General features: G+C 41.9%; 1 protein-coding gene across 6 annotated transcripts in view; it reads left to right on the top strand.

Annotated features, from left to right (window-relative positions):
- Window positions 1-25,892, top strand: part of spock1 (SPARC (osteonectin), cwcv and kazal like domains proteoglycan 1) — a 103,151-nt gene that overhangs the window by 67,629 nt on the left and 9,630 nt on the right. For all 6 annotated transcript variants that reach the window (XM_076738807.1, XM_076738805.1, XM_076738809.1 and 3 more), the window contains 3 exons: window positions 10,045-10,159; window positions 13,828-13,960; window positions 16,896-17,016. In XM_076738807.1, the coding sequence (XP_076594922.1) occupies window positions 10,045-10,159; window positions 13,828-13,960; window positions 16,896-17,016 (369 nt within the window). The remainder of the gene's footprint in view (window positions 1-10,044; window positions 10,160-13,827; window positions 13,961-16,895; window positions 17,017-25,892) is intronic.

The following is a 25,892-nucleotide window of genomic DNA, read 5'->3' as shown; positions in this document are numbered from 1 at the left end:
TACAGTAATCCACAGTATCAAAGCCTCGATAATCTACAGGACGAGCCACGGCCATATTGTGCTGCTGTGAGATTCAGCCTGAATAAATAGCGTCGCTTTCTCAGTGCATCCTCATTTATTTGAGTCAGTTCAAACGCAGACATTTGGGTCTGCGGAGAAGGTTCGGTTATTTTTAGTTATTTACAGTTTTCTTGTTTTGATGTGAGCTCTGATGAAACCTACATTGGTTGCAACACTGCAGAGCTACGTCTCAGTTTTCAGAGAATCGTCGCAATTCAGAGATTTCAATGGAAACATATGCTTTTGATTGAGCAGGCATTTGTTCTGAAAAATAGTGAACATGTCAGACAGTGAATTGTAAATGCCAGACATCTCAGTAGCTCATGCAGAAATGGAAGCGAGTCACCGATGTTGACCCCTCATGTGCTATATGGGCAAACAAACCTTCCACATTTTCCTTTTTAATGGAACGAAATGTGACACTTTGCATTACATATCGTATGAATTCTCCATTCTTCACTTGTCTACTGTGTGCTGTGAGTCACTGTGTGGTGGAGTAGTCTTGCTGTGGGCATAATGTGTTCAGTTCAGCACATGGATTTAGTCTTTCAGGAAAAAAAAAACATAAAGAACAAAGAGATTGAAAAGGGTTTTTAACCTTAGATAAAGTGAATAGAGTGGGATCTTTCTCCTGGTTGTCTCTTCATGCTTTAGGCAAAAGGATGATCTAATGGACACACAGCATCACTTTTCAGTATCGCTAATAAAGTAGTGAACACAAGTGGCTAATAACAGGAGAGGAGAGCAGGGCTCTGATCTACTCTTAGGCCAGACTCAGACTACAGGAGTTGTAAAATCCTAACCGTGTGATGCAATGGGGTTGTATCACACACAGAGGGGGAAACTCCACACATATTCTTCTCTCTAATCTCAAACATGCACACACTGCAAGATTTGAAAATAATGGCATGTCACACAGTAGGGTTATTATTAAGATTATCGCGCTAGAGGGAGCAATGTACCCCCTCATGTGATCTCTCTTACATGACCTCACGGGGGAAGCAGATATAAACAAGATGGAGACTGATGTGGTGCAACGACTTGCTGTAGTCGCTTTGCAGTGAGAAAAACACAAGCAGACAGCGAAATGAGTCTGTATGAGAGAGACACAGAAGAACAAACACACTGGTTGTCTATTCTTCAGCCAAACCTGGTGATGAGATTTACTGTCCGTTTAATATCTGTCAGCAGCTAGCTATGGTTACCATTACCTGACGACACCATCAGCTGCTCAGGGACTAACGATGAACATTCTCTCATTGGCTATTGTGGTCTCACTTGGAAATTACTGATGTATTTACTGATATATTTAGTTATAGACATATCTGGGCCTAACATCAGTACCAACCAAGGTCCCAAACCAGATATCTCTTGCAATTGCAAGAAGTGAATTGGTGACAAATCGGCCCAAAATTTCTCCTGCTTGCCTCATTTACCTCTCTCTCCCTCTCTCTCTCTCTCTCTCTCTCACACACACACACACACACACACACACACACACACACACACACACACACATCCTTCAGCATCAGATTAATGAATGCCTCAGTCTAGGACAGTACAAAAACATTTAATTATCCCTGACACTGAAGGTGAGGCAAGAGGCCAGATCTGCCATCCACCTGTGTGTGTATGTGTGTGTGTGTGTGTGTGTGTGTGTGTGTGTGTGTGTGTGTGTGTGTGTGTGTGTGCGTGTGAGGACCGAGGAAACGAGGAGGAGATCACAGTGTGTCAATGAGCCCGAGAATCAGCCTGTAAGTCAAGCGCGTGGTCTTCTGTTGTGACCTCTCCTGAAATTGACTAAAGGTCAAGCTGACACAAACTCCTCGTCTGGCAGCGACACGTGGTCAGTTATGAGTCCAACGCGGCTTTAGAAGAAAAAAAAAGCTGAAAAAAAACAGACCACTTGACATTGTACAATTGTAAAAGAAAAAATCTTACATCAATAAAATAAAATTTTACCTTCTCGCACAGCTGCAAACCATTTACTTTGCCATGATGAACTCGCCAAAAATACGGTTGTAGCAGCTTGAGTCGGTCAGTGAGTTTAATTCTAATACAAGAGAAGAATCAATTTATTCTGCATTAAAACATTAACCATCAGAAACATTTTACGTTTTCCAATATAGGTCAGTGATGTGCTGTGGTCCAGACTGCAATATCTCTAACTATTGGATCGATTAGCACAACAACAGACATTCAAGGTCGCCAGAGGATGAATCCTAATAACTTCATCCCCTGCCTTTTCCTCTGCCGCCACCATAAGGTTGGCATTTGCGGTTTTGAGGAAAAAGTCTCTACAACTGTTCAGACATCCATGAGCCCGATAGGATGAATTGTATTAACTTGGTGATCCCTGATTTTTCATTTAGCTCCATCATCAGATGAAAATTTCACTTTGATTAGAAAACTGCACCGCAAACTTTATTCCTCTTAAACATCAACATGTTAGCATTGTCATTCTTAACATGCTGATGTTAGCATTTAGCTCAAGTACAGGTTGAATAAAAAAAATCAATGGAAAGACACAGTGTGAGGACAGATGTTTCATCTTGAGAGAAAAATGTGCATGTATCCCGAGCCTTTTTGACCTCCTTCAAGAATGTGCAACACTGAAAGGACAAAGAAGAGAAACTGGAAGAAAATAATGGAAAGAAGTGCAGCTCCTGTTGTTTCAGCTGTCAATATAAACAGACTTCTACACACAAGGTCGGTGCATCCGCCATAGCCAGCTAACAGCTAAAGTGTGGCTGCCTGGGGCAAACAAACACAGACTGCTAAGCGGTCCGGCATATTTACACGACAATTAACCTCACTGTCTGTCCGAGCACACCTTTGGTCTTAAAGATGGACTCTTGAAGTGATGTTCAGGTAGCCTGGCAGATAACATGCCATGAGATGAAACCCATTTCCTGACCTATTAGCCCTAATGAAGACCCCAGGAGCTTGTCTCACCGACTTCCTGTTCTTTCTTTGCAAGGATGGATGCAGCTGGAGATTCCAGCATCCACGTCGGCCATTGTGTGGGTGTGTTCCTCTGAGTGTGTGCATGTTCCTTCCAACCAAGCCAATTTCATGCATAATCTATTTTATTTCTGCTCCCTCAGTTCTCCACGATGATGCTTAGAATTGTAAACACACTTCAAGCAGAACAGGTTATGTGTAACTTTATTTAGACTGTGACAATTAGCAACTTCCACTTGAAATTAACGTCCTCATGTTTGCGCATGTTGTCCTTAAATGCATCTTTGCTCCACTGCTTTGAAGTTGTCTTCAAAGACTGTTTGATTATTTGCTTTCATAGCATTCCTTTAAAAATGCTTTGCTGCCAGCAACAGCTTCACAAAACATCCTCTTTCAGGGCTTTTCACAATAAAGAGTGTGTGTATGCGCTGTGTGTGTATAATGGTTGTGTGGCAGTGATGAATATTCAGTTTGTAAGCGATAGTCAATAGCCTCTCTCTCTCTCTCTTTTCTCCCATAAGCCACTGTGGCTTCTTCTCTGACATTCAAACTGAAGCAGCCTTTTTATCTTCTCTATTCCTCAGCTACATCCACAATAATATGATTTGCCCATGTTTTCAATAATTAATTTTATGGACGGTGAGTCCGTTCAATCACTGCATCCTCCCAGAGGCCCTCTCTGTGCTTTCATCCCTCCATCATTTCTCTCTGTCATCCTTCGCTCCGCTGCCTCTCATAGGCCAAACAGTCAGACCCTGAGGAACGTTCACAAAGCAGCGCGAGAATCAGATTTTATCTCCTCCTGATCTGTTTGTCTTTCTGTTCTTTCTCTCCATCTCTTGTTTTCCTCGGTAGCCCCCCAGGTGAAAGAGACGAAACACCTTTTTAATTAGTTTCTCAAAGCCAGAAAGTGATGCTCATTTTTCTAATAACAGTCGAGAATTTATCCTTTGGGAATGGTTGTTGAAGCTGCTGTTTATTTAATTTCAAATTTGTTTATTTGCTATTAGAAACAGTATCTGGGGAGAGCAAACAATCGAGAGCGATGGAGCACAGTGTCGATAAAGAAGCACGCACACACCCAGTACTCACAGATTACAAACCATCCCATTGGCCCGTGTCCGGCTCAGCGGCAGTTAATTTGAGGTCACCCTCGGCTCTTTGACAGGGCTTGTTGGTGATGTGGCCTCTTCTATTGGACTCTGACTATCTTTATTATCCAATCGCTGCCCTCCATTTTGGCGTCCATCCAGTATTAGAGGACACTGCAAGAGTGTTTTATCTTACCCTTCTCTTCTCTAGCCACATTTTCCTGTCTCTTAAGGAACATTAGGGGTGGAAAAAGAGGGAGGAAAATTCTCGAGGAGATAAAAACTGGATGAGTGGGGCAAATTACTGTCAACTTTAATCGTAATAAAATTTTACAGCTTCAAGTGCAATGTGCTTTTCTGCCAGGAATCCACTTGGAAGTGTTGCAGCAATTAAATGGCTGGAAGGTATGTTCAGGGTTGGATCATACAGTAGCTTTTTAATGGAGTAGTTTCTTTGTACACTGTAGACAATAAACTGCCATTCTTGCAGCTTGCCTGAATAAATAATGGTGCAATGATACAGCAACACTGACGCACTAATGCACTTACCAGTGTTTCATTTACTGTAGACTGATTCTGCATTTTCCATGTGAAGGCATGGATCAAAACCATGACCTTGTGTATTGCAAGGTATTGCACACTAAAGTTCTCCTACAGCGACAGTATCCATGTTAACAAGGATGTCATGAAGCACTGATTGTGATTTAATGACTGTCTACTGTGTCTGCAATTACCCCAAATAATTACTTGTGTTTGTAGGGTGCTGTTGTTCATGAGTCTTCACTAAAGCTTTCCTCAGTAGAGACATATTGTTGGACATGCAGTCTAACACATGATAGAAGAAGAAGAAAAATAAAGCTACACATGGGTATTTTCTGACACTGGCAGGTCAAGTGTATAAATCAGTTAATGTGTCATGAGTTCATTCCAGAAGCAAATATCCAGTATTTGAAACATTTACACTCCTGACTGCTGCCTCAGGAAAGAAACAACTTCTGTTGTTTAATGTCATGAAAATCATATCTTTTAGTGAACTTTGATATAGTGAAGCACTAAGCTGAATAAGAATGGGGATCTCAATTTTCTTATGCCACCAGTATGTTTGCCCTGTGGGTCCCTGCAGGCTCTGAGCTGTGGACATGGAGGGAGGGAGGTAATGAAAGTCAGTTTAGAACATACTTCATCTACAGTTGAGGAAGTGGATGCGTAACGATTCACAAGAGAGCGCTGTAATTGTGGTAAAAGCAAGAGCAGAATGATGGTGGTTTTATTGTAACACCACCAAACCTGCAAACACAGAGGAACAAAGGTACGGTTGCTGACATAATTACAGTGGTGAGCATTCACATATCCTTCACACATATACACAGCGTTTATGGATCCATTATGGATAATATGTACACATATTTAGATGTGGACATCATTTCACATGAGCTTGTTGTTGAAGATAACTTTGATCCCCATGTTCAGTCAGATGAAGTTTTTTTTTTTTTTTGTAAGATGCAGCACATCGTTTGATTTCAGCAGGGAATATATTTTCTTTTATGTACTTGCTGTGCTCGCTGAGCATGAGCTACCAACCAAGGAGTATATTGATTCCCCCCCAGTATATAAAAGCAGATCTGACCAGATGGTAGCTGGGTTGATGCTGGGCTTGCAGCAACAACAGAGCTTTCAAAGCATGCAGCAACACAGCAGTGAAATGTACAGCAGCCACGAGGTGTCCATGTCAACAGATTTTGAAGTCAGATTGTACCAGCACATTTCAATCCGAAAAGACAACTGTCGAATGGTCACAGCTTTAATTTAAGTGTACAGTAAAAAAAAAAAAAAAAAAAAAAAGAAGGTCATTACAACTGTAGATTCTCAAACTTAGCATTAGCTGTTTGGCTAACAGTTGACGAGGGTCACTATCACTCTGTTATCGCCATTAACACTGCTTGCTGCCACAGTGGCCTCCACCACCCCAACCTCCTGTTCATGCCCCCTTTATGCTGTGCAGATGAAGGTTGCTAACTGTGACAGACGCGTGGTAAAATCGCTGGTCGCCAGTCACAAACGGTGGTCCTGGATCACTCTGTGAGAGTCCACCAGTGGCCAAGTTAGAGTCCTGGCAACCAAAGACCAAAGGCTGCATAAAATTCTGTAAAATGTGACATGTCTCTGCTCGCATCACTTTCCAGTCTAATGAAGTCAGATGGTTCTAGCAGTATACGCGCATGCTTGTGTTAAGTTTTTGGTGTTGTTAACTTAAGATTTGATTTTCACGTACGTGTTAGGGGATTAGTTCTTCAAGCAAAATCCTCATCCCAGCTCAGATTGACATGACCATTTGTTCGAAAGGCATTGGCTCGTTTACACATTCATTTAAAGATTTTATTTTTTAGATCCAAACAAATCTTTAAAAATGACAACCAGCACCAAACTGAGTCAGATTCAGACTGTAAATATGCCCAACTTAAATTCAGTCGGAGGGGACATTTGTGTTCATTTGTTAATGATCTGCTGTTGTCTTGTCCCCTTGCAACCCTTAGCTGCAGCTCTGCCAACTCTTCCATCTGTCTCACCCCTACAGACTGGTAACCCAGCACCCAGGGGTCATCTGTCAACCTTACATATGGCCAAGGACAGTGGCTAGACAAACTGGTATTGGTGTCTATGTGCAGAACTGTTGCTCTTGCTCTCAAACTGCAACTGTGACATTACAGAGAATACACACACGGCTTCCTTCGCCTTGTTTTTTCCTCCCTTATCAGCTCCCGCTTTCAAAGCACTGTGCCTTCCCAGTTTCTCCATTCAGCAGTGTCTGATGAAGAATCATAATACTCACTTCACGCACACACGCAGGCACAAATCCTTTACACATGTTCATTTGGCAACGTCTTATCAGCAGCAGACAACCTTGTTCATTTACATAAATCAATAACATTTTCAAGGTAAAAATGTGGTTTAGAGTGTGAAAAGGAGTTTTACTTGGCACTTTGGAGTGAATAGATATGCAATAAAGCATGTCAAGTTATATTGCTCACGCATATTGACTTATTCACACACACGGATGAGAATAAAGTCATACTTAAGATTAGAAAGAAGAGAGGGGAATAAAAAGAGATGAGAGACTCGTATTGAGGAAAGTAAAAGAGAGGTGGCGAGAGGGTGCTGCAGTGCTCCTGCATTACAATTGATTGGCTGGTTTAACTGCCAATGCTGCTCACTCAAGCTTTAAATAGATGGATAAAACTCTTTTACCCTACACTCTTCTATTGGCTTCTCTTCCCTGCCTCCTCCTCCTCCACCTCCTCCCCCTCCTCATGCTGTCACTTTCTCCTTTCATTTCCTTTCCTTTCCTTTCCTGCCGTCTCTTCTTTCCTCTTTTCCTCCCCTTTCTCTTCTTTTCTCCTGCCCTTTATTTCTCATCTCCTCACTCCCTCTCCTCTCCTTTCCTCTTTGCTTGTCTTTTCTCTCCTCACCTGTCCTCGATTTCACATTCAGAGCATGATTGTCTCTCTAAATTAACTTTTTTTGCCGTGTATGAGAAAGTTTTATCTGCGTAATCATCTACATGTGATGCTTTGTGTATTAGTGTGTGTAGGTGGATAAACTGACTCGCTCATTTGTATGGGTGCGTCTGATTTCCAATTTGTCTGAGAGTGGAGGTCACGCGCTAATCCTAAATTGTCCTCCAATCCTCTGTTAACCAGATACGAGCCTCCTCTTCTTCTCCACATCCTTCCTCACTCCCTCTCTCCTCTCTCCCTTCATCTCTCATTTCCTCACGGTGATAAAGTCATTTTGCAGCGAAGTGAAATAAGATGGGTTTCCTCCAGCACTGATAGATGGAGGTGAGGACAGGCCCAAATAAGCAGGCGATGGAAACATGCAGCAGAGCAGACAGCTATCAGGAGGAAGGTTGACATATCATCGCCCTGCATTCTGAGGAATATAAGAGGGCACACAGACTGGTTAATGTGTTTTTGTATCTGTGTATGTGTTTTAGATTGTACAGTGTGCTGCTGAGTTATGACAAATGTGTGCAGTGTACTATGAATCTCTTCCCTACTATCTAAGCTTCACCATCTTTATTATGTGTATTCGCTCTTATACCTCAATGATAAAGAAAGCTCTCCCATATCCTTTGACAGCTTAAGATATGTTTAGAGTTATGCATGTTCAGATTTGATATGTGTAGGTGCTCATTCATTTGTATAGATGGCTGTTGAGAGTATAGCGTTACTTTAAGAGGAGACAAGAAAACCGCCATCGTGTCTGAGTCTATGGCTGATTTAACTCTGATAAACCAGCATGTAAACAGCAGTGCAGTGTGTGATTAGGTCAGAAACTAGTTGATGTTCACAGCAGACACCAGCTGTGGCTCAAACACAACCCATTAGGCTCCTAATGGAGACAAGGCCACTCACATTGTATGATGTTCGCAGCCACATGCTAATGACTGGTACATAACGCTTTGATCTGTACACTCTGTGCGTCTTAATTAACTTGGGATTTAAAATCATTTTTAGTTTGCTCACCATGGTGAGTGCATGTGGTCTCTGTATGTGCTTCAGATCCACTTTGTCTTTGATCTCACTTTATTAGCTTTGTCTTTCTTTGTTAGTTGCGTTCATTTTAAGTGCTTTTATCTTTCCTCAACACTTATCTGGTACAGCCTTCCTGATTGACAGTGTTACCATGACCACCGGTCATCTTCCTGATGTTGGCATGTGTCTCACTTCATTTGTAGTAATGAGGGTAACTAATTAACTTAGGTACGGGCCACACCTCAGCCTCAAATATTCCACCAAAACAAGTTTTCCCTATTTTTGCAAGGGCGCCACCACTGCATCCTGGGCTTTGCTCCACCCAAGACGATTCTGATACAAACAAGCTACAACATTTATTTCCAACAATTCTGTGTGTGCTCCACCTCAAGATCCACTCCCTCTTGTTGACACAGAGAGGCTGGCCACTGGATTCTGCTTCTTCTTCTTCTTCCATCTATTCCTTCAGGCTTCCACAGCAGCCAGTCTGAGCACCTCAGATAAAACCATTCAAGGCCAAGGTCATGTTAGTCTCAGGCCTATCGCTCCTACATTTGTAACAATTGCAGTGATCTCAATCAAGCTCATGCTTATCTCAGCTCCATTTCCATCTATTAATTCTTTTGGAGGCCCATAATTGGCTCGGGCAACTCAAGTCCTGAGATGGATCCCTTATATTGAATCTCCTCCTCCCTGGAATTCAATAGATCCATCTCAGTCTGGCCTAAATGCACAGCTCCCTCCCTCATCTCCTTCCTCACATCCGTTCAGCCATCCTCAACATCTCAAACTTCCTGATTTCATTAAACTGTTCAGCTCACATTGTTGTGGTATGGTCCTTGCTAGTGAAAAAGCTCTTGTCTCTCTCTTTTACTGCCACCGAGTCTTTTTCACCTCCTCCGCCTCCTGTTTTTTCTCTTTACTTCTGTCTGTCAAATGAAAGTGGGTTTGTGCTGTTAGCCTAGTGTGAAATGACACAATGGTCAGAGTCAATGAGCTGCTTTGATCTTTTGTCACCCTGGACACCAGCCAGCTGTGCCTGGCTGCCACAGCGATAATGTCAGTGGGGAGATTGATTTGGAAGAAGATGGGGTCGACGCTCAGAGAGAATAGTCCTCATTAAGCAGCTCACACTGCGGAAAACTTGACGTTTACTTCATACCTTTTACCATTCTCTTCTCTGTCTTTTTCTCCAACTCATTATTTTTCTGCCTGCTTCAGTTAGTAGAACGTAAGAATCTGCCAGCTAGAAAACCAAAAGAACAGCTCGATGCTTTGCTGCATCAGCTTTCAACTTCAGCAGTACAGTGTGCTGATTCTCCCTCTCTGCATGTTTCCGCTGACTTATTTTTGCTGTTCAGAGATTAAGTTTATCCGTGATGTCTACCCCGTAGGTCCAGATGTCACCAAGGACCCCTGTCTGAAGGTCCGCTGCCCTCCTCACAAGGTGTGTGTCAGTCATGACTACCAAACAGCCATCTGCACCAATCGCAAGCAGCCAAGTCACAGGTAAGAACCAATAATGTGACATTCAGCTGTTTCAGGCAGCTTCGGTTCAGCTTGTAGAGCTGGCCGTCCACTAATCACAGGGTGAGCGATTTGATCCATAGCTCCTCCTGTCCACATGTCAAGTGTCCTAAGTGTCCCAAGACGCAAAACCCCAAACTGCTCCTGATGATCAGGCCAGCACTTTGCATGATAGCTTGCTGCCATCGGTGTGTGAGTGTGCGTTTGTGAATTGGTGAATGAGAGGCAAATTGTAAAGCTGTTCACTTTCTCATTGTATTTGCTTTCACAGAACCTGTGCAAAATTAATGTTAATAATCAACTAATTTTCTATCTAAATGTTTTTTTCTATTCCAGTCACCTCATTTAAACGCAATAGCTAGAAAAGCATTGAGGTAGAAATTCATCTCTTTGGTGCAAACTGTGCTTGCAGTGTGTGACAAAGTGACAAAATGCAGAAATACACTAACCACACTTCAAATGATGAACAATTTAGTGTTGTATATTTTGCATGTTACATGGGCCATAAGTGAAGAAATACAGATTATTTTTGTCTACCAAAAAGTCTCACTCAGTGACAGAACATATGTTTGGGGTCAGTTAGACCCGACAGAGGTGGAACTCCCTTTCTGAAATGAAATTCAAATAACAAAAAGTCGTGTCAACACCAATCACAGATACAGAGCATGCTGTATGATAATCCATTGTATTTAACCATGTTTTACAGATGAGGTCTCTGAGACAGCAGTAATGTGACTTGCTCCACATCTGAAACATGTCTTCACTTCAAAATCATGTTTATTAAGCTCATTTTTAAGCAATTCTCATAGAATTTGGAAAAAAAGTATTGAAGTATCAAGATGATAAAACAATAGTGTGTTTTTAAAGTGGTTCAAGTAAGCACCAAACACACCATCAGTGTTCATTCAGAATGAAGGTTTTAAAAGAACAACAAAATGGTTGAGTTGTTCTTGCTTTAATGCAAGACTTTGCTCTCCTAAATATGGAAATATTAATAAGTTCAAGTAAAGACCTGTAACTTAAAAAGACTCAGAAAGTGGAACTTCAATATGCTAAAGACTTTCAGGGCAAGTTAGACAAATTACACCCAGCAGAAGCCTGTAATAATGTAGTATTTCATGTTTTGTGTGTTAACATTGTGTTGGAATCCAGTGTGCTTCAGTGACAGACATACAGACACATATTCTCTACACCAATTCATTTCAATGAATCTGTTTGCTCTTTTGGACTCTGGCAGCACCCAATTTGTTTGTGTTTTCAACCTTGTTATGTTGCCAATTTTAAGGTTTTTCAATTTTTCAGTTCAAGAAGCATTTCCCCCAAAAGACATCGGAATGTTTTTGTCTGTCCTGGATTTAATTGATTTCTTCAAGTCATTAGTTCCTAAGATACTTGGTTTTAACGCTGTTCTTTGTATTGCATTAATTACACGTCCTATTTGCTGCTTAATATGTCAAACTATTCACCTGAAATCTGTGTTTCCCCAGCATCACTAACTGATGCTCTGAACCGTGATATTATTTTATCTACAAGTTAAATTAGTTGCAGTAATTAGCATAACACGGATTCATTGTCCTCTCAGAGGGCAAATCAAACTTCTCTCTCTCAAGATATTTGCAAGCGGCTGTTGAGAAATACAGTTAATGTACACTATGTTGCAGCATCTACATGTAGGAGATGATTCATCATTGTTACTCACTGGTCATGCACACTTTGCTATTACTGTTGTGACGTGTAAAATCCACGAGCAAGTGAATTTTCTCCTCTTCTAAGAAGCTGTCAACACAAAAATCCCAGGCTTTCCTCTTGTTGAAATTGACATAGTTGATTAATTATACTTCTTGACTTCCCTTATTGGGCGATTATGTTTGGACATCTACATTAGCATGAAGCTATAATTCAAAAAAGGCTTGCAGTGTTAATTTGTATGCGCACCTCTGTCCTGCTGTGAGGGGGCTGTGGTACCGTCAAATCAGAGCCTTTGGAGATTAGAGCAACATGGAGACTCTCAGCAGGATGTTGAAGCACAGTGTGACATGAGAGAGAGAGAGAGAGAGAGAGAGAGAGAGAGAGAGAGAGAGAGAGCAAGAGAGCGAGAGCAAGAGAGCGATGACTGCCTTGCTTTCTGTTTGAGATTAATATGTCTACAGGTCATCTGTCCTTGCTTCTCTCTGTCTCTCTTAGTGAATAGTTGTCATGCATGCACTAATTTCCCTGGCCAAGTAAATCCCACCTTTCAAATCACACTAATAACTTGAGCACATACTTGTGCTCCACTGCATTTATGCAAAGAGCACTTGATGGAGATGAGGAGAGGCATTAAATAAGGTAGATGAGGGGGAACATCTCAAACATAAACCTAAGATTCATCATTCCTCCATCTTACCTTATACGCCAGCATTGTTTTATTTATCCGTGCAGTGTGCATATCTAATCTGCTGTGGTTCTGTTGGTGAGTGTGACATTTCTAAACAACCAAGAGTGACATTTTTTAGACATTTTCAAAGTCTTTGTACCTATTCAGTTTGTGTTCACAGTCTGTTTCACTGCAGTGTATGGAGATCCTCTCCTTCATAAGTTGGCATCAGTCAGGGTTGCAAGTCCCCTCTTTGAAAAAAAAAAAAAAAAAAAAAAGTATATTAGCATTCATATTGTGAAAAAAAAAAAAAAAAACCTAAAAACAAAATGCCTCTTTTTTTTTTTTTTTTTTTTTTTAAAAATAACCAGAAACTGTGGTCCACACTTGGTTGGTGTAGAATGATGGTCCCCTGTTGGTCATGTAGGAAAGTATGTGTGTGCTTATGTTTGTGCACCTATGTATTACTGACATTGCAGGGACATAAACCTGTTTACATGGTCACATTGTGGGGACTACTTGTTGGGACGAAATGCAGGTCCCCGTTATTTAAATCATTGAATTTTAGTGTGAAGACTTGGGTTGGGATTAGGTTTAGATTAAGGTTAGGGTACGGGTTAGGTTTAGGCAAGCTGTGGTTATGGTTAGGGTTAGGGTACGTCTCCAGGAAATGAATGTAATTCTTTTTAATGTCCCCACCAGTTTGTAGGTTTAGATTTCAGATTTAGGTGTGACAGAGGTTGTACGACTGTCCACATGTTCACTTCAGTCGCTGATGTTCACTTTTCATCATTTCTTGTTGTCACATTAGTTTCTCTGTAAAGAGTCTTTCTGGCTCTAATTTCATCTATGCTTGATGGATCAGGAGGCGGCAGGGTGTTCAGTGAGAGCACTTAGACAGAAAATTACTGCGAAATTTGGATCAAACTTAATTACACTCGTTATAGGAAAGGCCTCAACGGACCAATCAGGATTCACTCTGCTTCAGCTGACCCTGACAACCAGAAACACAGTAGAAAACTGGTTCTGCCAGTTTTGGTAATCTTCTTGTATGGAAAGTTATTACGGCACTTCAATTTTCTCTCCTACATGAATTTGTGAAAGCAGCATGAAAGTGCTATATAGAGCACATTAGAACGGTTTTGGCTTCGAGCACTGCAGATATTATTGTTTGTGCTGTATTTTCCTGTCTTTGCAGGAGACCTTGTCTCTGTTTTCCTGAGTAATGTCACAATTCAGTTTCATGACTCTCTCAAATTAAGCATTGTTTCGCCCCTCTCTCTGTCTCTCTCAGTGTGAAACCCAGGAAAGGCAGTGCAAGCCACAAGCATAGGCTTGAAGCAGGTGCTCATGGGAAATGTAGGCTCTGCTCAGCGCTGCAGTCAAGTCCTGTGTGTGGATCTGATGGACACACCTACTCCTCCAAGGTGAGACTTCCTTTTGCATTTATCTCTCTTTAAGCTTCACACTCGTCTTCCTCTTTCTTTATACTTTTCTTTCACGTCAAATGTCACTTTCCTTTTCTCAGTGTCTCAGCTAACCTTATTTTTAGATAATGTGTTTTATGTGTTTTCAACCATAAGATCAAGGCCGGGTTTGCTTCGAGACATCCAACAACAGTTGAAGAGCTGCTGAATTAAATAATTTAGGGTGCAAATAGTTCAAGTTATGTGTACTTTTCTTTCTTTTTCTTGAAAGATGATATTTTAATTTTCCTCAACTGTCACCTTTTCACTCCTCTGCTTCCCTGTCTTTCTCCTGCCGCCTCTCCTCTTCCTGCTGTCCCATTTTACCATCTATTTATTGACCCCTGTCCTCCTCCACTGTGTTGATCTCAGCAGTACTTTTCTCTGTCTGTTATGCAAATGTCTGAGAGGATTGTCAGCTATCAGGGGTCCTTCCAGCAGCTAAAAATCATCTCAGGACGATTTGAAAATGCTCTCCAGGCCTCCATCTTCTCATTTGACTGTCATCCCATTTGCAGCCACTGACCTCAGCTCATCATCTCATGCTCAGCTACGTTAAATTACACATAGCCACAAACTCCCAATGTCATGTCCTTTGTGGTTGGTCAAGAAGGAAAGGAAAGTCAGACTGAGAGTGAACTCTGGTGGCTGAAAAAGACATAAATAAGTGAAGCACTGTGGATCTGTCTGTGGTATCACAGACTGTGGATTATTATTGACATCCACATTCATGTTATTAGTTTTTGGTTGCCAGGGGTGAACAAATTTAGTCGTCTCTTGAGTGTTCAGCACAGCTGAATCAACATGTCACAGCAATATTGGCAAAGTAGAGGGAGGTATGAGCTTTCAGGACACCTGCACACTGTTGTCACTTGCTCAGTATTATTTATAATTGCAGTGTTTCAGTCAGGGATGTTCCTTAAACATACAGTAGTGCCAGAGGAGACAGAATCAATACAAGCAAACCTATGAGAGTAGGAGTTCAGCTGCGGTCATGTTTTCTTCGCCGGGAAGCTTGTTGTCCATCCACATCAGCCGTGTTTTTCAGCTCAGCTCTGCAGGAAATGAATGGACTTCCAGACGCTTGGTGGACATGTTGTTTTCAGTGTAAACGCAGGGTTAAGCCTCCAACTATGAGGTATGAAACCTGAGATTGGGAGCCTCAACTCCTCGTGTGTGAGGAAGTCAGGACATGGGCTTTCTTAACGACCTACCTGCCTGAAGCTGTGCTGAGGAGGAGAAGTGTTGAAGGAGAAACAAGAGGGAGAACAAAGGGAAGGGGAGGGCTGGGAAGTCCCTCTGCTCTCTGCGGTAATTTAGTTGGAGGGGTTCAGTTAGCTGGTGGAGTGATGGGTCCCTGTGGCCCAACTTAAACTCTGCTCACCAGTGAGCTGCTGGTCTCAAGCTTATTCATGTTTTATTATTACATTACATGCCTCCCTCATCGTAACCACACACACACACACACTCAATATCCTATTAAGAGGACAGTGCTCTTATCTCCTGAGAGGCTTCAATCCACTAAGTTAAGTCCATCACTTCCCTCCTCTTAAATCATCCTCTCCTCTCCTCTCCTCTCCTCTCTTTGCCTCTCCTCTCCTCACTTCACCTGTCCTCTTATCCTCTCCTCTCCTCACTTTGCCTCTCCTCTCCTTGCTTCTCCTCTCCTCTCCTCCCTTGTCCTCCCCCCTCCTGTCCTCTCCTCACCTCCCGTCTACTCTGCTTTCTCCTCTCCTCTCCTCTCCTCTCATTTCCTTGCCTCTATTTTTACTCCACCAAGTCAGGTGTTAAAACACTGTTTCATCAAAACCACATTAACCCCTGGAGAGAGACAAACATAAAGATTCATGGGGCCTCTCAGTGTGCTGACAGTGACTGGAGGAGGTCATCCATTTCCTGGGCTTTCTCTCTCTCTCCCTCCCCCCCTCTCTCTCTCTCCCTCTCTGTCGCCTCCTCCCTCCCCAGACAGCTAATTCAATATGTTGAGAACAGGACAGAGCGCTGTTCCTTTGTCAACAGATTTCATTAAGCAACATTAGCAGCGTTATCAAAGAGGTGACAGGGAGGAAATGATGGATTTAAATTAGAACATGGGAAATGAAAGTGCTGGCAGGATAAGGCTAAGCCTGCGTATGGCATGATATATGCATGTTTATGCACAGTCATGGTCTCACCCTGACAAAACATCGTCATCGACTCGCAAACAGAATTTGCATAACTCATTTCAGTTTTCATTATTCCTCTTGGAAGGATCTTGTAATTGGATTTTTTTCCCCCAACTAGCCCAAACAATTTCTTACCCCTCACTTACCTGAAATGAGATTTATACAGTTAAATTACATTCTGAAGTAGTCCATCTTACTTTCTGCATTGCATTAGGTTCGTACTGCAGTGAATAATAGAATGTCACTGGGCATCTCTGTGTCTAATGGCGTGTCTACATGGCTGTCTAATGGCCACATCTGTTCATCAGAGATAAATGACCAATCCTGTCTCAGCAAATCTTTTCCCTTAATCAGCTCAACAAAAAAGTTCAGTAGTCAAATTTCTTCTTTAGTTGGAACAACATACTTGGAGCATAACTGTAACATGCATCCTGTAACATGCATGTCCAGAATCCGAATTTTTCCTCTGTGAACTAAAGTGATACCCCAGTTTAGAGGTGCACTTCCAAGCCGAGATTACCCTGATGACATCATCTGGGTTGTTTTCTTGGACTTTAGAGAGCACCTCCAGACCCACAGAAGTCATTATATTATTTTACAGGCAGGCACCTCCCCACGATGACTCTGCTGATCTTATAGTGACTCCCCTGGAGTTCCCAGCCCTCAAGTCTGTGAAATAAAGCCTCCATTACTCCTTTTTTGTGTGTTTTTTTTTTTTTTTTTCCTTACAGTGTAAGTTGGAGTTTCAGAGCTGCCTGTCTGGGAAGACGATCTCAATAAAATGCAATGGGCTGTGTCCCTGTTTGCCTGGTCAGGAGCTCAGCAAACAGCCACATAAGACTGAAAAGGCTGGTGAGTACTGTAGCTCTTTGTTCATATAAATAAACCGATGAGTGACTTGTTGTTTTGGACAGAGCGCTCGCTCTTCTGCGATCCATCCGTCTGACTGAACACACAACTTCATTATTGGATTCAGGTCAAATAACTTTTCATTTAGGGTGCTACATAATTAGTCCTCATTGTGTCTCTGTTCATCTCATCCGTTGTGAGCTTGTGAGTCATTAAATATACGGTATAAACAAAGGCAGGGCCAATCAAAGCTCTTTTCGTCTTTTTCAATATGTGACAGGTATGTGTGGGTGTACTGTACGTATGGATATATGCATGGAGATGCTTGGATGGTGGATAGAGGAGGGAAGGTGGGATAGATAGACAAATGGATGAATTTGCAGACAGAGAAAAGGTTATCTGTATTTTAGCCATTTTCAGGTTCAGGTGGATGTCTCACAAACACACAGTTATGAAAGCACCACACACACACAAAACCCTTTCACAGGTAATCCCTCAAATTCTCTGGTGATTCACGGTGTTTCCATTCCTTTCCTGTCACCTCTCCGTTTACTCATGTTATTTTCTTCCCCTCCCAACCCATCACCCCCACACCCCCCCCCCACACACCAGTTTTCTGACAGCTACAGGGAGAAGTGACGGAGTGAGTGTGTGTGTCTTATTGTTTGTCATGAAAATGGGATTTCGGCAGATGGATGGAGAGATTCTGGAGGAGAAATGCAATCTAAAGGAAAGCAGCGCAGAAAAGGATGGATTGTTATCGTTACAGACTTCCTCTCTTCCAGATGGGGGGAGCAGTGGCATGGTTTTAAATACCTGTGCGTGTGTGTGTGTGTGTGTGTGTGTGCGTGTGCGTGTGCGTGTGTGTGTGTGTTTGTTGATGCTTATACCCTCATACAGTACACAGGTACAACATACGATAACACACACATCTTCTGCCCTCCCAGGTCTTTCCTAATCACTTGCTGGTTAGGAAGTATTTATAAGGATCCCGAGGTTCATCAAGCACAATTAATACAAAAGAAAAGTGTCTGCTAATTAATGACAGCCCTCTCTTTATCTTACACTCTGCTTCATTAGTTAATGGCTGAATGATGGAGGGAACAGAGAGTGATGGTGTAGCTTAGAAGTGTTTTACCAACTTGACTGCTGCCTAATTAATTCCCCTCCATCTTTACTCAGTAGAAACTATAATTATGTGTTTGGTTTGCTGAGAGCTTGGCTCGTGGAAGTGAACAGAGTGGATGAGTTTGTGAGAAGAGAAAGAAAATCTAGATCTTGGATAGTGTCATCATGAAGCATTAGTCTTTTTTTTTCACTGTCTGGTGCTCCGCTTTGACTTTCTTCCTCTAAGTTTTCTGTTTAAACTTGGTCTTTTCTCCTGTTCATATTTGTTATTGAGCTCTCTCGCTCTGTCTGTCTGTCTGTCTGTCTGTCTGTCTGTCTGTCTGCCTGTCTGTCTCTCCTTCTCCATCTCTCTCACTCTCTCTCACTCTCTCTCACTCTCTCTCTCTCTCTCTCTCTCTCTCTCTGGCTCCGTCTTCTTCTCATGAATGTGACTGTACTTTCCAGCATAGCCTGTCCTCAGACCATCAGTGAGATAGCAGGTCCAAATGTTTCTGCATTCAGAGGTAGCAGGGATGAGTGAAGTGAGTGTGTTTGTCGTCTCCCAACCTGATAGAATCTCTCATTAGATCAGCAACACAAAATGGTAAACAGATGGATGTGGCAGTAGGTGAGAAAAACACTGCGTGTGTCAGATTGTGTTCCTATGGTAACAGTCAAAAGATTGCAGAAGTTCGGTATGTGCAATCACTCCTCTCGGTTTATTGATAGCCACAGGTTCAAACTGAGTTTGTATATTCATACCAGGCTGGTAAATATCTCTGTTCACCCAACACCTGCGTCACTTTTACAGTAAACAGGGTTGCTGTTTCCACATCACAGCAGTGGCTGTAATGTTTTTTATTTTCACGCTGGAGATTCAGAATATCAGGTGGTGTGAACAAAATGTGAATGCTACCGAAGGGGTGGCCAATTTACCAATATGTCCTGATAAAAATAGATACTATCTATACATTTTGGTCATGTTACCATTAATATCACAACTGGGAATACTGGTAAAATGTATCATGGCTGTGAAACATCCAGATACAGCGTACCGTCATGTCCTCGCTGCAGTGACTCTGCCGAGCCCCCTAAGCTTTGATATTTTCACATACAGTGTTTTCTTCTGGACTCGTGTGGTCATTTCATTGAGTTCATCTTTGATTAAGGCACAAGAAGTCGAAAAGATGAGTATTTTTCCCCAATCACTGGAGTTAAATCAGACTGAATGGTCCATGGCATAAAAAAAGCTGCTCGCCAGGGAAACCGCACATTTTGCTGCACATCTGCAGTGACGTCAGAGCAGGTCGCCAACCGCACTGAAACACCTGTTCGGACCTCACTGATGAGGGGGTTTGAACTCACTCGCTCATTCACTCATTCACCTTAAAAGAGCAGATTCTCTTATGATGATTGAGGAAGAAGAGAAAAAGTTGTTGAAAGGCAATAAGCGGCTTTTATAAGGGAGGCTCTGTCTTCTCATCTCTCTCTCACTCACACCCTGGATTTTGATTGATAGTTGTAGATGACACAGTAAGTCTGTGCTGCAATATACTGTTTATTTGGAGAGCAGGACAAATATTGTTTTTTATGTGACGAGGCAGAATGGAGGGCTTCAAATATCATACTTTTTGAGTACCTTTGCCTCAACCACACTAATAACCTTTATTTTGCACAGTGTTAGTGGGTGTGTGGGGAACATATCGCTGTGTGTTTGTCAGTCGCATCTCTCCCACATGCTTTCTCCTCACACTCCCTTCTTTGTCTGTTGCTCATTTGTTTTCTGTCTCGGGCCTCCAATCTATCATTTCGCAGAGTCTTGGCTTAAAGTTCCACCTCCACTTTTTTCTCACATTTTTCTGCCCCTTTATTCATTACACAAAGGACTGTGAGGGATGCATTTTTTTATATTATAAATAGAGTTCAACCCTTTTAACTTTGGGTCAAATTGGCACAAATGGATACAAAGTCTCCACAGAAATGTAAATTTCAAAGACACACAGCAGAAACCTTCTGAAACGGAGAGAATTTGGGAAAGATTAAGCCATAATTACAGGTTAATTGTATATGTTAATTGCAGAATTTTGTCTAATCTTTATTTTAATGACTAATTAAGATCTTTCTTAATGATCACGTAACCCTGATTTGCTCAGAAAATCCATTGCTGCTGTTTGCCTGTTTGTCAGCAAAGGTTAACCCATTGACAGAGGCACTGAGATCCAATTTGATCTGTCATCCGCCCCTGAGGCAACACTGCTGTGACGCTGAACATCACCACTCTCATTTAAAACGACTCGAGCTGACACAAAGTGATCCTGCTGGGGATCGTGTGTAAAGACCTGTACTGCTTATGCTCAATGAGGTATTTTTTCAATAGTTAATTTTCTCTCAGCTACTGTTGAACAAAGGCATTGACAAAACAAAGAGAACTGTTAGAGGCTGAATGGGCTAAATCCCCTCGCTAAATTTAATTTTTCCTGGCAATTCTGTCTCACAACTCCACAGAGAGCGCGCAGGAGGACAGATTGTGTTGTCCTCTCTTCTGCCTCCACACTTCCTATCCTCTCCTAACACATGCCAATTGCTTAGGGATTTTTTCAAGAGTGCTAACCAGTGTGAAGTGTGCCTGCAGAGCATTTTAAGTCTGTACTACTGAGACCACAAAAAAGCTGCACTGGTCATTAGTTCAAACACTTAAAAGAAAGTGCGTTGTGGTTTCCTGGCAGGCAACCTCGTGTGGCCAGGACGTTGTTATGGTGATGTGAAACCTCCAAGGGAGAGTCTCAGGCGGATGGTTGGGTGTACAATATTGGCACCAGCGACTACCGTGCTGCGTTATTTCTCCCACTCACAGTCAGTGTTTTTCAACCATGACATGTTCACATCATATATTTCATTCAGAAAAACAATGCACATGCACGTCTACATTGTCCCGTAAGTCTGAGATATCTGTGACTGCGACAATATTTCCAACTTGGTGAAACTCATTACAGTCGACAAACCTGTGGTAAAATGGCTGGCTGGCCACCAGTGCGAGCCAAATAAATTAATATCACGTAACTCTTAGTTTCTATCTGGTTTCACTTGTTAGCAAAGAATGCATAACACAGCAAAGACACAGTTAAGTTATGGTATTTATCTGGTGTGACTGTAAGGGTATCAACAGAATCAGCTCCCTTGGAATAATGCACGAACAATCCCTAATCATCATCCCCTTCTGCCAGTATTTCATGAATGCAGCATTGACAATGTAGTTTTAGATGCTTGTAATGATCCAAAATATGAAGGCACTACACAGCCGTTGTTCACCTGCACAGGTGTTTCCACTTATTTAGCATAATTAGCCCTCTTCTCAGGACTGTTTGAGCACATAAAGACTGTCTTTATTGACATCTGTCACATAGACAAAGACCTGTAAGGATCAGCTTTTTTCATGTAATGAGCTTTTTTTTTTTTTGTCATTTGGCATGTCACAGTAGGAAAAGCACAGTTAGCTGCTTCTGTTAAGTTTTCACTTCGGAAATTTGTCTGGACCCAAAAATGCAGACTGGCAGACAAAGTGAGAAAAAGGAAGTTTATTGACAAAAATACTCAAAATTAAGGCAACCTCCTGGTGAGCCGCTCAGAGAAAACTGGGAATAGAGACAGAGCGGGATAACAACAGATATGCAACACCAGCACAGTCCAGGGAAACAAAGAAATCACAGATTAGCAGAAAAATATTCACAAGAGGATACGCTACACACAGGAGGAATCAGGACGGACTGGGAACCAGAGGTGAAGAAAGCCAGGCTTACATACTGCTGGTGTGATGAGCCTGATGTGATGCAGGTGCGCAGGTGATTAGGCAGGAGACAGCAGAGAGTGGAGGAAACCACGCCCAGCCTCAGACAGACAAGGGAACAGACAGACACAAACAACATGAAAGGAAAGGGGAAAAGGAAAACACAAGGGACAGACAGATGAGCAGATCCTAACAGCTTCAGTTTCAGGGCCCCTATGAGAAAATGTTCCAACTTCTCACTTATGACCTCTGTATACAGTTTCCTTTTAAGTTTCTGGTCTCAATCATTAGTTTCAAGTGTTGTTTAATACAGCACAACGTTCACTTTCTAAATTATGTCCCATTTACAGTGAATGTGTATGCTTTTGGGCATGGCTGCCTTATGATTGACAAGTCACCACCATAACATGTCCTCTGGTTCTCAGTCAGTGTGTGTCCTCCTCACCTCCACTCTCTCATCCAAACATGGTCACCTGTGTTTTTTCTACTATGACAAGTCAAAATATCTGCTGTTAAATAGTTTGAGGACTGTCCTTTGTTGGTCATATCCATCCCATAATCAACGCTTACGAAGCTTAACTTTCATGCTCAACCTGATCGTCATTCAAAACCTAACTCAAAGTCCATCCAAGCAAACGATTGAAGAAGGAAATACTTGATAAAATGAACTCACATTCCAAAACGGTCTCACTCCTATAGTTAAAACATCCACTCTCAGTCTTTGTCCCCGTCTCACTTCTATCTCTTCCTGTCTCCCGGTCCGTGCAGACAGTGTATTACTGATCATTATCTGGGCTAACCTTAACTCACTGCCAGTGAGATTGTTCTGGAGAGCTGATAGCTCGGGGCAAAGAAAATCAAACATAGCCTTGTATCTTTTTAATGAATCTGACCTTCTGTCTTCCTCATATCTCCTATCTGACTGTCTCGGTCCATTTCTTTCTCCTTCTGTTACCTTGTTAAGAAGTGTCACCTCACTCCGCAGCCTCCCATTTCTCCTGTCTTTCTTTCCATCTGCCTTTCATCTTGATCTGATCAGACCACCCTCCTGATGTCTCAAGGTGATCACCACCCACCTGTCTCCCTCTGGATTTAGAGCCACTCCTTCTCTTTTATATGACAAACTCACTTAATCATTTATAAATAACAAAGGAGACCTATGGAAGGATTCAAAGCCTGACTTCTCCTGATGGTTGGAGTTGCATATTAGGAAGTCTGGAGGATGAATTTATCTCACAAACTAAACCGGCCTGGAGGGATCGTCGCCATAAGTAACTTTGGAAAGTTGCACTCAGTCTCCTCCTAATGGCAGTCACGATCAGTGTCATGACTGTGGAAAATAACATGCAAGAAAACTGCCAGATGTCAATCCATATGGTCCATCTTTTGTCATGTCTGTGTATTTCTATTTCAGTACATTTTAAAACACCATTATGAAGTTTGACTGGCTTTATTTTGGCTTGTGTTTCACCTTTTTATTCAGTTATTCTGCTCGTCTAATTAAACAAATGACTGATCATCCTATCGTAGACCTTGTGGTATCGCCTCAGTAATTACAGACAAGCCACCCTACCCTTCATGGATCATGAATCAAATCAGCAGCAACTTCAAGCATGAGATGAGAAACGTTTGTTTTCCAATATTCAACTAAAACTACGATGTTTCCCTCAGTTTATCCCAGAGGTTTTCAGTCTGAGAGGTACGCCTCCACACGGGGGAACAGGACAATTGAGATACGTGAGGCAATGATAGTGCATGAGGTGAATGTTAGTTATCGTAGCTTGTCCCACTGATTTGGACCAGCTTACCAACACATCACCAGTTGGAGCTGCAGCAGTGGCTGTGACACGCAGCTCATGGAGACAGTGAAGACACTTTAAAACCTTCAGCGCCTGATTGCTGTGATTTGCCTCAAAAATGGCACTTATCTCTGAGTCATAACTCCGTCAAAACTGAACACACAGACATTGTACATAGATTTTCAGTGACTCACAGCTTCACGTCCATGAATCTACTTAGAAACCATTGAAAAAAGACACTCCTTAGAACTTCAGAAGTTGACTGAGTTTTAATGGGCTGAGCGTAACAAATCCACCCAAGCGCTCCTCTAGCCCATCTTATATGTGGCTTTTGGTCCTGAAATGGTCTGATTGGTCTCTGTCTGTTAGTAGAAGCTCACAACAAATGAATTGAGTCACCATGTAGAGCTTTTGTATTGCGCTCTGTTTTGCCAGGGGAAAGCTTGTTTCAACATTATATCTTATGTGCTGGCTCGCAGTTTAACTTTACTCTCCCACATACCAGTGGCAGTTTATGTGTGTGTCAGTCTGCAAGCAAACGATGGCTTGTGGGTTTTTTGGCTGCCAGGTTTTACTGATTTTAGTTCGCAGACATGAAAGACAGCAGAAGCGAGGAAGCGTTGGGTGAGAAGGCAGGAGAGAGGAAGGAAGAGGGATGAGAAGGTAATTCCCAACCATGATTCACTGTTTGATATTTGACGCAACGCTGATCGATTCTTCTTCTTCTCCTGTGTGAAGGCAGCCAGTGTGTCTGGCTGGCTGTCTACTATCATTTCATCCTGGCTTCAAGTCCACTGTCAAACAATCTGCGATGGGTTGGAAGTAAAGCCGATAGCATCAGTTCTGGCAACTTTGACACCGTATCTCTGTTTCTGTGCACAGGAGCATATCTGCTGGAACAATTAGGAAGGAGCTGTTTGGCTTAAGGATACACCAGTATTCATATTTGAAGCAGAGAGGGAATTTTTCTCTCAGATCTGGAGATCTGAAATAGCAACTTCTTAGTCAAACATTTCTATCTGATCTACCAATTTTATATCACCATCTCTTGTAGCTTTTGTTGCATTGAACACTTATGAACGCTGCTAACACGCATATGAATCACGAAATTCAAAACAAGAGACCCTTCAGTTCCTTGAATCTGATGATGTGCCAGCTTTTTCGGTTTTGTTTCTCTCTCCTGTGTCCTCAGCTGAAATGATCATTTCTTTTCTGTTAACAGAGGAAGTTGAGTCATGAGTAGTTACAGGTGGTTGCCTTCATGAAAGGGCAGTTTACTCAATGCAAAACAAAGGCCTTCTGAGAATTTGAGTTTGGCAGAGCCCTGGATAAAAGCTATGAATCGAGAAACAGTCAAATTAATTAAAAACATTGCAAAGTTAATATCTGCTTCATTGAACATGAGATATGTTTACATAAATTTAATTAATGAATAATAGCACTGTTTGTCTAATTAGTAATGGCCAAGGCTTTAGATAATGAGCCAAATAATTATTCATTTAGTTCCAATCTTTTTGACCCTTTAAAATGAAACAATGTCTAATTTATTCCCCTTATCGCATGTTGCATATTATGTGCTAGCTGTAAGCAGGTCTAATAAAGAGGTATTTTTCTTTCTCGGGTTGTTGGTTGTTTCACTTAAATAATGATTTTAGGCATGGAGAGGTAAAGCTGTCAGGATTTTGAAAGAAGAAAAGTCAATGTTAGAACTATGTTTTTCTCCTCTCCTGTTCTGTTGATTATCTCATGACCTCATGAACATTAAACTTGTGACTCCTTGCAGGAATACAAACACCCAGGCTGGAAACTACTGAATTGTACGGTGTTTGGAAAGCCGATTTGATATTCATGGTTTTCAAAGGAGGAATTGTATTAACTTTGGTGATCCCCTGATTTTCAAGGTTGAAACTACTTTGTCCAATGCTTACTTTTATGCCCCAATACCTTAAAAATGAATGGCATTGACATCACCTCAGGTGTACTTTGTGAACAACACTAATTAGCAAACGTTAGCATTCCAGCATGCTAAACAAAGATGGTGAATACACTGAACATTACATCTGCTAAACATCAACATGTTAGCATGATAATGTTGGCATTTAGAACCGCTTGTATGGCTGTAGACACAGTCTTGAATCTTATATTTGTTTCCTTTGGCCTGTACAGCCTGTCTGTAGCCCGCTGAACAA

This window comes from Chaetodon auriga, chromosome 9 (assembly GCF_051107435.1).
Source record: "Chaetodon auriga isolate fChaAug3 chromosome 9, fChaAug3.hap1, whole genome shotgun sequence".
Lineage (NCBI taxonomy): Eukaryota > Metazoa > Chordata > Actinopteri > Chaetodontiformes > Chaetodontidae > Chaetodon > Chaetodon auriga.
The sequence above is the reverse complement of the archived record's forward strand: the minus strand, read 5'-3'. Positions and strand labels throughout refer to the sequence as shown.